General features: G+C 40.7%; 2 protein-coding genes and 1 pseudogene across 2 annotated transcripts; all 3 read right to left on the bottom strand.

Annotated features, from left to right (window-relative positions):
- Positions 1–598: 598 nt before the first annotated feature.
- On the bottom strand, positions 599–3,713 carry LOC113745814 (olfactory receptor 4P4-like; annotated as a pseudogene).
- A 4,888-nt stretch (positions 3,714–8,601) lies between these two features.
- On the bottom strand, positions 8,602–9,459 carry LOC109140796 (olfactory receptor 4E1-like). Its single transcript, XM_019268599.2, has one exon. The coding sequence runs from the start codon at positions 9,457–9,459 to the stop codon at positions 8,602–8,604; it is 858 nt and encodes a 285-aa protein (XP_019124144.2).
- A 5,089-nt stretch (positions 9,460–14,548) lies between these two features.
- Positions 14,549–15,478, bottom strand: LOC109140795 (olfactory receptor 142-like). The gene has a single exon (XM_019268598.2). It carries the CDS (start codon positions 15,476–15,478, stop codon positions 14,549–14,551), a length of 930 nt encoding a protein of 309 aa, XP_019124143.1.
- Positions 15,479–16,853: the final 1,375 nt, after the last annotated feature.

The raw sequence follows: 16,853 nt of genomic DNA, 5'->3' as shown, positions 1-16,853 counted from the left end.
TATGTCTATTGTTCTTTGTGCATGCACAGTCTCAAAAGCAAGTATGCTAAAAAGCATAAAGAAAAATTTCAGGGTTTGTATTTACATTAATTTTCATTTCATAAACGCAATAAGTCAAACAGGCAAGTGACCATCCAGAATTCATTCAGAGCAAAGTGCAAACAATTTGGTTTACAAGGATCATCTGAGATATGCACATAAATAATTAAAAGCAGATAATTTATACATACACATTTTTTCCCCAGAAATTAAGGAATATTCCATTGGTTTGACACCTTAACATTATAAAAATAATACAGATCATTCATTAGATTTAATGTTAAACTTTTCTCAAGGCATACCCAGGAAAGGTTTAATATTTAATTGTGCTATATTTAAATCAGGTCCATTTTGGTCCAAGAAAATTGGAAATTGGAGATAAATGTAGGACAAAAGTCATTTAATCTTAAAGTTATAACACCCAGAATTCTGTTCCGATTTTGGTCAGTTTGAAAACATAAATGAGAGGATTCATATAGGAGCTTCACAAGAAATTCTCTTCAACAAAGTTTTGAAGGATTTGAGGTAACTTATTTGATTATATCGCATATTCATAAGGTCAAAAGTACAGTGAAAATAAGGTGACTAAAGATATCAATGTGCACACATGTTTGCATGAACTTTGCCTTGTTTTCTTTAGAGTTTACACATGTTTTGAGAATCTGTAGGACCAAACTATGAAAACACCATGAAGACATAAATGATCATTGTCATGTATGCAACTATGTTGTTAACAGTTGTTTCAGCTGGGAAACAAGCAAGTTTAACAATAACCCAATTGACACAAAAAAATCTGGCAATTACGGGCTGCATAACTTTAACCTAGATGTTAGAAAAACATTTATGCCAAAAATGCACAAGGTGTTATCCATGAGAACACACTAACTTAATGAGTTTTTTTCTGGACATGACAGAGTGGTACACAGTGGTTGACAGATAGCCACATATCTGTCATATGCCATTATGCAAGAACAGACAGATCACAGCAGGCAAATGAGTACATTCTAGAGCCTGAACAGGCATCCAGAATAGAGGATAACATGAACAGGAGAAAGTAGATCCCAGAGAAACTTAGGATACAAACCTGTTGTGCCATAAAGTCCATTAATGCACAAGTGCACAATAGATTACATGTATGGAGGTTTATCTAAGATAATGATCACAATGAGAGAAATATTCACCAGCAAAATCAAACAGTAATAGTAAAAGTGAGAGAGAAGAAGAAATAAATCTGTAGTTCTTTGTTTCATTTAAACCAGAAAGAAAAATATTGTAATAACAGAACTATCCATCATGGTTAGAAAACGTGTTTTTCGTTGTTGTTTGTTTTAGTTTTCTTGCAACGAGTAGAACTCAGAGTCCCTAATGGTGTCGGTCTCTCTTTTCACTGTTAATATATTCTTCTCTGACTATATCAACAAATGACGTAGGAATTCAAGGCAGCCAATTAACAGTCTGGAGAGCCTTCAAGTTTATCCCATAGTTGCAATCTTTAAGCATTGTGCAAAATAAACCTCCTGATATATATTATATGATATTATATATATATATATATATAATATATATATTATATATATATATATATATATATATATATAGATAGTAGATATATAGATATATCTATAGATATGATTTTTTTTTTTTATTATTATTATTTTTTTTAATTCTCTTCTCACCCCGGCGGGGTGGTATCCGTGTCATCCTCAAGCTCAGGTCCTCCTCCTGGGAGTTTGAGGGTTCTGCAGCGTATCTTCGATGTACCTAGGACTGCACTCTTCTGGACTGAGGCTTCAGATGTGTTCCTGGAATTTGTAGAGCCATCTCCCAGTTTGGGGGTTACTGCCTCAAGTGCCCCCACTACCACGGGGACCCCGCAACCCTTGACCTTCCACCTCCATTCCAGCTGCTCTTTCAACCCTTCATACTTCTCAAGTTTCTCATGTTTCTTCTTCCTGATGTTGACGTCAGCTGGGATTGCCACATCAACCCCCCTCACTCTTCTGCTCTTGTCCACCACCACTATGTCTGGTTGGTTAGCCAGGACCTGTTTGTCAGTCTGGAAGCTGAAGTCCCACAGCACATTGGCCCTGTTGTTTCTCAGCCACCTTCTGTGGTATGGCCATTGGGATTTGGGTACTTCTATTCCATACTGGTTGCAGATGTTCCTGTATACTATCCCAGCCACTTGGTTGTGCCTCTCCATGTATGCTGATCCAGCTAGCATCTTACACCCTGCTACTATGTGCTGGACTGTCTCAGGGGCTTCTTTGCACAGTCTGCATCTTGGGTCTGATCTACTCTGGCAGATCCTGGCCTCTATTGCTCTTGTGCTTATGGCCTGTCCTTGTGCTGCCATGATTAGTGCCTCTGTGCTCTCTGTCAGTCCTGCATTATCCAGCCACTGGTAGGATTTCTTGATATCAGCCACTTCCTCTATCTGACGGTGGTACATGCCATGTAGGGGTTTGTCCCTCCAGGCTGTCTGTTCCTCCTCCTCTGCACCCTCATCATGGTTCTGCTGCCTGAGACATTCACTTAGCAGTTCATCGTTCGGGGCCATCTTTCTGATGTATTCTTGTATTTTCGATGTTTCATCCTGGACCGTGGCCTTGACGCTCACTAGCCCTTGGCCTCCCTGTTTCCGCTTAGTGTATAGCCTCAGGGTGCTGGACTTGGGGTGGAACCCTCCATGCATGGTGAGGAGCTTTCTAGTCTTGATATCTGTGGCTTCTATCTCCTCCGTTGGCCAGTTTATGATACCAGCGAAGTATCTGATGACTGGTAGTGTGTACATGTTGATGGCTTGGACTTTGTTCTTACCATGCAACTGACTTTTCAGGACCTGCCTTACTCTCTGGAGGTATTTGGCTGTGGTTGACTTCCTTGTGGCCTCTTCATGGTTTCCATTAGCCTGTGGGATGCCAAGGTACTTGTAGCTGTCTTGGATATCACCTATGTTGCCCTCTGGTGCGTCAATCCCCTCAGTCCGGATCATCTTGCCTCTCTTTGAGACCATCCCGCCACACTTGTCCAATCCGAATGACATCCCTATGTCATTGCTATAGATCCTGGTGGTGTGGATTAGTGAGTCTATTTCTCGCTCGTTCCTGGCATACAGCTTGATGTCATCCATGTAGAGCAGGTGGCAAATTGTTGCCCCACTACAGGTACCCGTAACTGCTCTTCGTGATGATCTGACTGAGGGGGTTCAGGCCTATGCAAAACAGCAGTGGTGATAATGCATCTCCTTGGTATATGCCACACTTGATGTTGACTTGGGCAATGGGTTTTGAATTGGCCTCTAGGGTTGTCTTCCACATTTCTTTTGAGTTCTGGATGAAGGTCCTTAGGTTCCTGTTGATCTTATACAGTTCCAGACATTCCAGTATCCATGTGTGCGGCATTGAGTCGTAGACTTTCTTGTAGTCAATCCAGGCAGTGCACAGGTTGGTCTGTCTCTTTTTGTAATCTCGGGCGACTGTTCTATCAACCAGTAGCTGATGCTTGGCTCCCCTGGTGTTACTGCCAATACCTTTCTGTGCCTCGCTCATGTATTGAGCCACATACTTACTCATTTTTGCCACAATGATGCCTGACAGGGCCTTCCATGTTGTGCAGAGACAGGTAATTGGCCGGTAGTTGGATGGGATGGGTCCCTTCTGGGGGTCCTTCATGACTAGGACTGTCTTACCTTGGGTTAGCCACTCTGGGTGGGTCCCATCCCTCAGCAGCTGGTTCATCTATGCTGCTAGGCGTTCATGGAGGGCAGTTAGATTCTTCAGCCAGTACGTATGGATCATGTCGGGGCCTGGTGCTGTCCAGCTCTTCATCTTTGACACTCTTTCTTGGAAGTCTGCCATTGAGATGGTTACTGGTTCTTGTTCTGGGAGGTTGCTGTGGTCAGCTCTTAGGTCCACTAGCCATTGGGCAGTGGTGTTGTGTGATGCCTCTCTTTCCCATATGTCTTTCCAGTATTTTTCCACCTCAGCTCTTAGTGGGTCTGACCGGTTGTTGTTTCCCTGCCAGTGACAGTACACCTTGGCTGGTTCAGTGGAGAACAGCTTGTTTATTCTCCTGGCCTCTCTCTCCTTGGTGTATCTCTTCAACCGGGTGGCCAGAGCTGTTAATCGCTGTTTGGCAGTTTCGAGTGCCTCTCGTATGGAGAGTGAGTTGTACTTCCTGGGTGCCCCTTTATTCACCATGTTTCCTTTCTGCAGTTCAGCTAGCTGGCTAAATTCTCTCTGTGCTGCCTTTATCTTGGCCTCTAATCGTCTCTTCCATGGTGGGTACTTTTTGATGGTGTCAAATGCGGCACTAAGATCTAACAGGACCAGTACAGAGATGAGTCCTTTGTCTGATGCCATTAGGAGGTCATTTGTAACTTTGACTGACGCTGTTAGAGCTTCATTATTGAATTCGTTCCGGTTTGACTGACGCTGTTAGAGCTTCATTATTGAATTCGTTCCGGTGATTTATTGATATAAAACCTGAATCAATGAAACTCCAGTCCATGTTTTCACTGATGCGCCACCGACAGCGGGAAGCTTACGGTGAGTACTGTCACAACAAAATGTGCAGGTCATTGTTAACTTACTGGAACTAAATGTCTATTTTTTCACCTTAATGTTTTTGTGACAATGTCACAGAAACATAAAATGACAGTTATAAAATCGTTCAGTTAACTAACTGTTAAGAAGCGCTAAACCCGGAGGCAGGGTCGGACTGGGAACAAAATTCGGCCCTGGCATTTTTCCTCTGGACCGGCCCACCATTGGACCGATGAACCCGCCCCCAAAACACACGCACTCAAACATTCTCCAACCCACCCATACTGAACCCCCAAATACCCCATAAATAACACAGAACATAGTATGCTCAATGAAGATCATGTTGTACATGTCTACACCTGTCTACATTAAACTTTGGAAACAGTTTACTTACAGCACTGATTTGAGCTACAGAACAGACACGGCTGGTGTTTAGCTCGGTAGCTTAAGCAGTGGCTCCATATGCACCTGTGTGGCCCTTTCCCACATTTTAACTCGGATTTTCTCTGCTCCTCCTTTCCTCTTTTTAGAACCTCTGTCGTCCATAATTTATTGTAATTAATATTCGTGCAACATACAGTATGAAGTTTATCTATAGACTGTATATGAGTCTATCCCTGTTTCGGTTTCACATAAACCTAGCGGCTGCATGGACGCATCCATTTGAGGGGGCAGGGGAGGGGGGTGTGTTCTGAACCTGTCATGAAGAGGCAAATATTAACCGATATTAGCCAGTGCAACCCAAAGCCTATTCCAATTGGATGCAAATGGGCCGCAAGTCCATTTTGGGCTGATGGGCAAGTGTTGCAAAGGCTACAAAATAACAAATACATACATACAAAAAAACATCGGAGGCCACCGGCCCAAATGTGGCCGAGATGGACCGGCCCATCTGGCATTTGCCCGGTAGCACAGACTGCCAGTCCGAGCCTGCCCGGAGGTCAGCAGACAATATAGTATGTAGACAGAGAAAGGAAAGGCAGAAGACAAGAGATCCAAGTCCTATTTGGAAAATTGTGAATTAATTGTAATGACTGGCAACTGCTGATATTTGGTTTGATGTTGTGACATGTAAGAAAGTGTGTGTATGTGAATTTATGGTGTGAGATGTAAATAAGTAATGCAAATAACAGTGTAAATTGATGGGATGTAAAAAAAAAAAAAAAAAAAAGTTAATACGTGAATTGTGTTAATATGTAAATTGTGTATATTGTGAATATGTTTTACAAATTGCAGTGTAGATTGATGGTGAAATGTAGGCTAAATAAGTTGCCAATATGTGAATTAGTGTGAGATATAAATAAGTAGGTTATAAATTGATAAAATATGTATTAAACCTATGGTGCGAGGTTGTTTTGAGAGCTAACGACCACTGTGAGTGAAGAACGGCCCCCCCTCCTTACAAAAGCCAATTTAACCACTGGTTACCACTAAAGGAGGACTAGGAGTAACTACAGTAAATATGTGGCACACAGGGCAGGAGAGAGCAGGACAGGAGAGAGGAGGAGAAGAGAGAGCAGGGGAGCAGAGAGAAGCCATTGCTATCGCTAGTTAGTGTGGCTAACAGAAACTGGTGAAACTATTAGATTGTGGTCACTATAGTAAAGAGACCTGTTCGTGCACAAACAGAACATTTCTAAGGATAGTGCAGAGACAAGTAGATAATCGCTGATGTGAGTTTGTTTGTTTTAGTTTTTCTTGCAACGAGTAACTCAGAGTCCTAATGGTGTCGGGCTCTCTTTTGCACTGTTAATAATATTCTCGCTGACTATATCAACAAATGACGTAGGAATTCAGCCAGCCTCATTAACAGTCTGGAAGAGCCTTCAAGTGTTATCACCATAGTTGCAATCTTTAAGCATTGTGCAAATATAACCCTCCTGATATATATATATATATATATATATATATATATATATATATAGATATATATATAATAATAATCTAGATCTATTAATATAGATGATAGATATCTAGTATAGTAGATATATTTTTTTTTTTGTTTATTTTATTTTTTTATCCCTTCTCACCCCGGCGGGGGTGGTATTCCGTGTCATCCTCAAGCTCAGGTCCTCCTCCTGGGAGTTTGAGGTTCCTGCGTAGTTCTTCGATGTACCTAGGACTGCATCTTCTGGACTGAGGCTTCAGATTTGTTTCCTGGAATTGCCTAGAGCCACTCTCCCAGTTTGGGGGTTACTGCCTCAAGTGCCCCCACTACACAGGGACCACGCAAACCCTTGACCTTCCACATCCATTCCAGCTGCTCTTTCACACCCTTCATACTTCTCAGTTTCTCATGTTTCTTCTTCCTGATGTTACGTCAGCTGGATTGCCACATCAAACCCCCCCTACCCCCTGCTCTTTGTCCACCACCACTATGTCTGGTTGGTTAGCCAGGACCGTGTTTGTCAGTCTGGAAGCTGAAGTCCCACAGCACCTTGGCCCTGTTGTTCTCTCAGCCACCTTCGTGGTATGGGCCCATTGGGATTTGGGTACTTTCTATTCCATACTGGTTGCAGATGTTCCTGTATTACTATCCCAGCCCGTTGGTTGTGCCTCTCCATGTATGTTATCCAGTCTAGCATCTTACACCCTGCTACTATGTGCGGACTGTCTCAGGGGCTCTTTTTGCACAGTCGCATCTTGGGTCTGATCTACTCTGGCAGATCTGGCCTCTATGGTCTTGTGCTTATGGCCTGTCCTTGTGCTGCCATGATTAGTGCCTCTGTCTCGCTGTCGTTTCCACTGCATTATCCAGCCACTGGTAGGATTTTCTTGATATCAACACTTCCTCTATCTGACGGTGGACATGCCATGTAGGGGTTTGTACCTCAGGCTGTCGTCTCCTCCTCCCTCACCCTCATCTGGTTCTGCTGCCTGAGAAATTCACTTAGCAGTTCATCCTTCGGGGCCATCTTTCTGATGTATTCTTGTATTTCGATGTTTCATCCTGGACCGTGGCCTTGACGCTCACTAGCCCTCGGCCTCCCTCATTCCTTCCGCTTAGTGTATAGCCTCAGGTGTTGGACTTGGGGTGGAACCCTCCATGCATGGTGAGGAGCTTTTCTAGTCTTGATAGTCGGTGCTTCTATCTCCTCATTGGCCAGTTTGATACCAGCGAAGTATCGATGACTGGTAGTGGTACATGTGATGGCTTGGACTTTGTTCTTACCATGCAACTGACTTTTCAGGGCCTGCCTTACTGTCTGGAGGTATTTGGCTGTGGTTGACTTCCTTGTGGCCTCTTCAGGTTTCCATTAGCCTGTGGGATGCCAAGGTACTTGTAACTGTCTTGGATATCACCTATGTTGCCCTCGGGGGTCCAATCCCTCAGTCTGGATCATCTTGCTCTCTTTGAGACCATCCGGCACACTGTCCAATCCGAATGACATCCCTATGTCAGCTGTAGATCCTGGTGGTGTGGATCAGTGAGTCTATTTCTCGCTCGTTCCTGGCATACAGCTGATGTCATCCATGTAGAGCAGGTGGCAATTGTTGCCCCCACTACAGAATCGGTACCCGTAACTGCTCTTCGTGAGATCTGACGAGGGGGTTCAGGCCTATGCAAAACAGCAGTGGTGATAGTGCATCTCCTTGGTATATGCCGCACTTGATGTTGACTTGGGCACTGGGTTTTGAATTGGCCTCTAGGGTTGTTCCACATTTCTTCTGAGTTCTGGATGAAGGTCCTTAGGTTCCTGTTGATCTTATACAGTTCCAGACATTCCAGTATCCGGTGTGCGGCATGTGAGCCGTAGACTTTCTGTAGTCAATCCAGGCAGTGCACAGGTTGGTCTGTCTCTTTTTGTAGTCTCGGGCGACTGTTCTATCAACCATAGCTGGTGCTTGGCTCCCCTGGTGTTACTTGCCAATTCCTTTCTGTGCCTCGCTCATGTATGAGCCACATACTTACTCATTTTTGCCACATGATTCCTGACAGGGCCTTCCATGTTGTGCAGAGACAGGTAATTGGCCGGTAGTTGGATGGGATGGGTCCCTTCGGGGTCCTTCATGACTAGACTGTCTTACCTTGGGTTAGCCCTCGGGTGGGTCCCCATCCCTCACACATTTGAGGTAACTTATTTGAATTATATCGCATATTCATAACATCAAACAGTAGAGTCAGAAGGAAAGTGATTAAGGAGGTTAAATGTGGCACACATGTTTGCATGAACTTTGCCCTGTTTTCTATAGAGTTTACACATGTTTTAATGAGAATCATGTATGACAAAACTATAAAAACACCATGAAAGACATAAATGATCATTGTTATGTATGCAACTATATTGTTAAGAGTTGTTTCAGCTGGGAAACAAGCAAGTTTAACAATAATCCAATTCACACAAAAAAGTCTGGCAATATATGGGCTGCACAACTTTAACCTAGATGTTAGAAAAACATTTATGCCAAAAATGCAGAACGGTGTTAGCCAAGAGTAACATGCCAAAATAATTAGTCTTTTCTTTGATAGGATAGAGTGGTACTCCAGTGGTTGACAGATAGCCACGTATCTGTCATATGCCATGACTACAAGAATAGACATATCACAGCAGGCAAATGAGTACACTACTTGAGCCTGAACAAGGCATCCAGAATAAGAGATAACATGAACAGGAGAAAGTAGATCCCAGAGAAACTTGGGGTAGAAACCTGTTGTGCCATAAAGTCCATTGATGCCCAAAACACATAATAGAATATACATAGGTTCATGGAGGTTTTTATCCAAGATGATGGTCACAATGAGAGAAACATTAAACAGCAAAATCAAACAGTAACATAGTAATGTGAGAGAGAAGAGAGTCAATCTGTAGTTCACTGTTTCATTTAAACCAGAAAGAAAAAACATTCTTATCAGAGAAACATTATCCATCATGGTTAGAAAATCTTGATATATGTGTGTGTGTATGTATCCTTTTGTTACATATATCCACCCCCAACATCTCTGTTCCCTCATCTCACTGATTGTTATTAATATGTTGTCTGAAAACAACAGGACACAAGCTGGGAATTCAAATCAACCAATCAATGGTCTAGAAAAGCTTTCAGCTTAATCGTTGGCAGTTCAATTCTTCACCAGTGTACAGCATTTTATTAACTTGTTGTTGTATTGAAAGTAGAGTCCTGCACATGCCTAAAAACAAGACCCGAACCCAGCCAGTACCTTCACTTTTCAGAGGCGTTGTGGTAATGGCACCAAGATAATAGTATCATAGATGGTTTTAGTGCCACTATTTTAGAAGTTGTAACTTTCAGATTTCAGCTAAAAAGACATACCAAGGCATACCAAGCTCACATTTGCAAAATGTTTCTCAGGATATTTCATGTATTACATCGTAATCGTAACGTCACAAAAATCACGTGTTCGCAGAAATCATGTGTCCACACTAGTGAATACCTCTCTGTCCATAAGGAAACTTGAAAATAACAGCAAAATGACAGTGTTGCTCTTAACTCTCCTAATTCTTCTTTGCGTGACAAACAATAAAACTGCATTACAGTCATTTTTCTGGTAAGGAGTAGAACATACTCAGTCCATTTACTGGGCTGGTTAGACCTCCATTCTTTCACAACTGTATGACGCTTGTATAACACTGAAAAAGGGAGTTGTATCTTTTAATAATAGATTTAATAAATGTCACTTGATAGTTCAGTAGGCATAGTGATATTGATGTATTCAGTTTGACTTTATCTTAAAGAAGGGATACACTTTATCTTTAACAAGGTCTCCTTTTATACATTATATGAAATGAAAAGTATTTTGGGGTTGCCTTTCCGTCATTATGAATTTCTCAAACCCTTAAATCGTTATTGATGAATAAATCTTGGACAGTGTTGTGTCAAAAAATGATCAAGGTCATTAATTGCAGTGGTTCTCAAGCTTTTACACTGTAAAAATGGTAACTAGTAACTGTTGATCTCATTAGAGTTTTCAAATTAAACTGACTCAGAAATAAGGCTTTGCAATATGCAATATATAAAATCTTGTCCCCCCAGCATTATTTTTTCTTTGTTGTCCTAACTACTATTTTAAATCGGCCTAACAAGGACATGCTGACGCGCTAGCAATTAGCATTAGCCACTAAGAATTAAATACATGCTGATTGCTAACATGCTAATGCTAATTGCTAGCGCGTCATCGCTATCTGCTCCTGTGTGTAAATAAACGCTCAGCCCACTCGTCACTCTCAGAATTTCTGCAGGAAATTGTTTAATAGAGGCCCTCTAATTTTACTGTCACCTTCCTCAGGGATGATTTAAGCTGTGTTCAGTATGACATGTTACTGTCAGTTTCCAGGACTAGTAATCTTACTGTGACCTTTCTCAGAAGAAGGGAGATTATAAGTGCTGCTGCTAATGTTTCAAGTTTTTCATCTGAGTACTTTACCAGATAATTATATGTAGGCTTAATACTGTGTAGGCTAAGCCCATATTTTTTTATGTATTTCAATTTTCTGTGCAGAATTTATTTTGGTTAAATGCCATATTTGTACCATATCCCAACTGGTACAATAAAACATTAGTTGAGAAATATAACATGCATTTTTATTCAGTATATAAACAATATTTTGCTTTATGTTAAAGACACCGTGAGAAAATGTATGTTCTCAGGAAAAAAGCCGCTTATCAGTTAATCGTTAATCGATCGATAAGGTCAATCAACTAACGATTAATGAATTAATCGATAATTTGCATCCCTAATCACAAACACTCGTTTTATGTAGCTGAGGCTAATATAGCTCATAACGTAATTTTAACTCCAGCATTATATGTCGTTAATAATGTAATAAATGTGTGTTTTCACCTTTAGCTATAAAAGCTACTGATGTCAGAACCTCCGAACAAACACATAGACAGGGATGATGTACAGTAAATAACAACCTTTATTAATAATTAGCAAAAGTTCATAAAACAGGTGGGGGCTCACCTCTAATACAATCCACTACACATCGGCTAGCTTCACTAGTTTCTAAGGCACGCTTTCAACACAGCACGCGGAATGAAAACCCACTGCACATCAGGCTAGTGTCACTAGCTTTTAAGGTACACTTTAACACAGCACGCAGAGTCCATGCAACACCCCACACACAGGAACTGGCTGGCAACCTGGAGGGCACTGTGACGGCTGCCCAGGGAGAGATGGCCACACGGCACTCTCTACAAAGGCCCTGATCTAACTACAGGAGGCAATCAGCCTCCCCTCCTGACACGTGCACCACTAACTCCCCCTGGCTACCTATCTTCGTCGCCAGCAGCTCTAAATAACTGCGAACGACACCCTCCCCCGCTAATAGAGTAATAGAGGAGCATTTTATTTGCAGCATTATGTGTTAGCATAACCTGTCATGTCTGTCATATTCACCACATTTTTATTATGTAATTTACTGTATTTCCAGTAATAATAGATGCTGACTGTGAGTTATGAGAATATAATACTGTATTTGTGAAATCCAGCCATTGTCGTTGTCATTGTCATTGAATATGGATGGACTTGTCATGGCTTCGATGAAATAGGTCATATATTGGGGAAATAGAGCTGTGTTGTGTTATAAAGTACAGAGACTATTGTGAAAGTGCTTCTAGCAAAGCTGACTTTGTGCTATGTGTCTCTTTGTTTCAGGGGTGGATTTCATGGTGTGCAGATTTTGCAAATTTGCAAGCTCCAGTCAAGAGACCCTTCTGAAACATTTTCGCCTTCATCACATCATATGCGAAGATGCTGTTCTTAGACTTTAGTTCAGCTTTCAACACAATCATTCCCCAGCAGCTGATACAGAAACTGGACTGTCTAGGACTGGTCACCTCACTGTGCAACTGGTTGCTGGACTTCCTGACCAGAAGACCACAGGCAGTCCGGGTCGGCACCATCCTGCACCATCACACTGAACACAGGGGCCCCCCAAGGATGCGTGCTCAACCCCCTACTCTTCACCCTGCTGACCCACGACTGCACACCAAAACACAATAGTAACCTCTTCATCAAGTTTGCGGACGACACTACCGTGGTGGGGCTCATCAACAACAACGATGAGGCAAACTACAGGGACGAGGTGAGCCAACTGGCCATGTGATGCAGAGACAACAATCTCTCTATTAATGTGGAGAAGACGAAGGAGATTGTTGTCAACTTCCAGAGAGCCTCCACCCAGCACCCTCCACTGACCATCAACGGTGCTGCTGTGGAGAGAGTGAGCAGCACCAAGTTCCTGGGTGTGCACCTCACTGAGGACCTCTCCTAGAGCAGCAACGCTGCATCACTGGCCAGGAAAGCTCAGCAGCGCCTCTACTTTCTCTGCAGACTGAGAAGAGCCAGAGCTCCAGTGTCCACCATGTGCACCTTCTACCGTGGAACCACCAAGAGCATCCTGACCAGCTGCATCACTGCGTGGTATGGCAGCTGCACTGCATCCTGCCAGAAGACCCTGCAGCGCATAGTGAGAGCAGCTGAGAAGATCATTGGTGCCCCCCCTCCCTCCTCTGGCCTCTGCCCCATGCCCCAACAAACTCTGGACACTGACTCTCCCCCCTCACTCCATGCACAAACCTAATGGCACCAGCCACCTTACAAACTCTAAAAACTCTTACAAACCAAATTGCACTGTGTACAGTCAACTGCGGTACACCAACTGTTTACAATATTGTTTACACTGTATACATCTTTTATTTTTGATTTAGCTCACTGTTTATACTGTTAATTCTGTTTATACTGCTACACTTGCCATATTTATACTGTTTATATCTTTTAGATTTGCCACTGTCTTTCTAAGATATCTTTTAGCTTGTATAAATTTTCTGTATTTTATATTATATACTTTATATTTTATATTTCATGTTTATTGCTGTTTGCACTAGGAATAAGAGGGAAACGCTATTTCAATTCTCTGTATGTCCTGTACATATGGCAGCATTGATAATAAAGTTGACTTGACTTTTTACAAATGTTGTATTTGAGGTGCTTAACCTGTCTGTTCACTGTCAAGCTAAATAAATATTTCAGATAACATTCAGCTGTAGTCTGTTTTATTAATTATCCATCTATTGATCATTTTTCAAATGTTACAGCAACATAATTTTTCCTTGATTTATAAAGATAAAAAGTATGTTTATTCAACAAGAATATTTGTGTTTGGTGAATTATCTTTTTTTAAAGAGGGCCAGATTTGACAATTTGAAAATGCCCGGAGGCCAATAATAACATATTAAAAATGAAAAAATGACCAATAAAAGTTACATACAAATGCACTGTTCTGTAGCAATTTTGTTTTCATTCTCACAATATCTTTTTTTTAAATTACAAATCTGAGCCAGTTAGGTCAAAAAACAGTTCTTCCTCTCTTTCAGATCTGGAGTTAAAAGTTGTATCCTCTTGTTCATTCTAAACATGACTTATTATGAGTAATGCAAAGTCTGTTAATTATTTAAGTTTAAAATGTATCACTCTTACAAAATCATTCAGAAAGTAATATTTTGTGTTACATCTACAGGTACACCAGCAGTTATGTCCTTAATTAAAGGTTTAAATGCTTCGTTATGTCAACCAAAAATTCCAAATCTTCCAGCCATACAGTATCTGACAATTCTAGCAAGCCATAAATAATATATTGTAAAAATGAAGCGTCAGGCCACATGAAATCTGACCGCAGGCCATGATTGGCCCCCGGGCCATACTTTGGACATCCCTGTACATTTTCTTTGCATGAATTACCTGAGATGTCCACATATATGTGTAATATATGTACAAAAAGAGTAATAAAAGGCACATGTTTTATGATCATCATTTATCACCAAATAAAAACTAAAAACAAATAGATATCAATTTAGTTGATATTAACAATATATATCAACCACATTACCGGTGTAAATATCTATATATATATATCTATATATATATTATATATATATATATATATATATATATATATTTATTAAGAAGATATAAAGGAAGTGTTTAAAAAAAAGACTTATTATTGGGTTTTAAAAGTTATAACACCCATAATTCTGTTTCTAATTTTGGTTAATTTGAAACCATAAATGAGAGGATTCATAATGGGAGGTATCACAAGAAATTCTATTGTAATAAAGTTTTGAAGGGGTTGAGGTAAATCACTTGAACCAAATCGCATATTCAGAACATCAAAGAATATAGTCACAAGGAAAGTGATCAAGCAGAATAAATGTGGCACACATGTTTGCATGAACTTTGCCCTGTTTTCTACAGAGTTTACACATGTTTTGATGAGAATTATGTAGGACCAAAGTATAAAAAGACCATGAAAGGCATAAAGAAGTATTGTAATATATGCAACTATGTTGTTAACAGTTGTTTCCGCTGGGTAACAAGCAAGTTTAACAATAATCCAATTCACACAAATAAGCTTGGCAATATATGGGCTGCATAATTCTAGTCTAGATGTTAGAAAAATATTTGTGCCCATCACACAAAAAGGTGTTATCCATGTGAAACAAACTAACATAATGAGTGTTTTCTTTGACATGACAGAGTGGTACTCCAGTGGTTGACAGATAGCCACATATCTGTCATATGCCATGACTGCAAGAATAGACATATCACTGCAGGCAAATATGTACATAACTAGAGCCTGAACAAGACATCCAGAATAAGAGATAACATGAACAGGAGAAAGTAGATCCCAGAGAAACTTGGGGTAGAAACCTGTTGTGCCATAAAGTCCATTAATGCACAAAACACATAATAGAATATACATAGGTTCATGGAGGTTTTTATCTAAGATGATGGTCACAGTAACAGAAACATTAAACAGCAAAATCAAACAGTAACATAGTAACGTGAGAGAGAAGAGAGAAAATCTGTAGTTCACTGTTTCACTCAAACCTGAAAGAAAAAACATTGTAATTACAGAATTATTTTTCATTGTAATTAAAGAATTATTATATAAAAACCTTTATATTATTGTATTGTATTTCTGTGTTGCATATCCCCACCACAACACAGTGTGTCTGTTCTATGTCTCACTTTTATGTTGTCTAAATACAGCTGAGCACATGAGCCCAGAATTAAATCATCCAATCAACGGTCTGGAAGAGCATTTAGTTCTGTTGCCAGGATGCATATGGTTCAGCTGGCACAGGGATCATAACCGTCGAAAGAATTGAAAAGTTTTTTGACACATTTGACATGAAGCTTGTCCTCACAGGAATTTAATGTCCTCATTCAAATAATTTTTTTCAGAAACATCTAATAATACAAAACATGTGTTTTAGACAGACCTATACCTATACCTACGGGTACTGAGGCCATGCCACAAGCCATCCAGTCTTTCTATAAGCAAAGTAAGAGCTGTACCACAGCCACGAAGTCAAACATGTTTTAAGTGGTTGTTAGACAAGTTTGCCCCTTGTCTCTGAACCTGTTTGCGATATTAGTGGACAGGATTAGGAGAAAGTGTCCCCAGCCTCAGTATCTTCAGTGAATGCCAGTCTTTTTTGTCTGATATACCCCCATAGCCCTCAGATAAGATTTTTTTACATTTTGTTCTACACTGTTTCCACCATGTCTAACCTTCATTTATTGAGAGAACAGTGAGTTTGCTTGTACTAATGATTGCTGAAGGTGTTTAGCGGGTAATAAGATTTCGCCATTGCTATAAAGGAACTACTCTGTTTAACAAACAGTACTATTAAATGTGGCATCATTATCATTCACCAAAGTTGGTTCATTTGTCTTTGCCTGTTTGTATAGCACTTTAGTGACTAGGGCAATATGCACTGCATCTGGGTGGGTGTTTTACTCATATGGGGCAAGTAAAGCAAGTTCTTTGAGTTCTCGCAGTTTGAGATTCCTAAAATGAAAAGTCATAGATGGCCATTTGCATGTTTTAAGATTAACAAATGTTTTGTTTTTGTTGTGGACTTTGGTAAGTTACCATATAAATAGAATCATAAATGTTATAGAAGTCTTGAGATAAATTAATTGTTCCAAATCTTATGTAAAATATATGTAAAAGGATCTTGTGCCGCATTTGACACCATCAAACAGTACCCACCATGGAAGGAGACGATTAGAGGCCACAGATAAAGGCAGCACGGAGAGAGTTAGCCAGCTAGCTGAACTGCAGAAAAAACATGGTGAATAAAGGGGCACCCAGGAAGTACAACTCAACTCTCCAATACAGAGGCACTCGAAACTGACAAACAGCGACTAACAGCTCTGGCCACCCGTTGAAGAGATACACCAAGGAGGGAGAGGCCAGGAGAATAAACAAGTGTTCTCCACTGAACCAGCCAAGG

This window comes from Larimichthys crocea, chromosome I (genome assembly GCF_000972845.2).
Source record: "Larimichthys crocea isolate SSNF chromosome I, L_crocea_2.0, whole genome shotgun sequence".
In the NCBI taxonomy this organism is placed as follows: domain Eukaryota; kingdom Metazoa; phylum Chordata; class Actinopteri; family Sciaenidae; genus Larimichthys; species Larimichthys crocea.
Note: the sequence above shows the minus strand (reverse complement) of the source record. Positions and strands in the feature narration are given on the sequence as shown.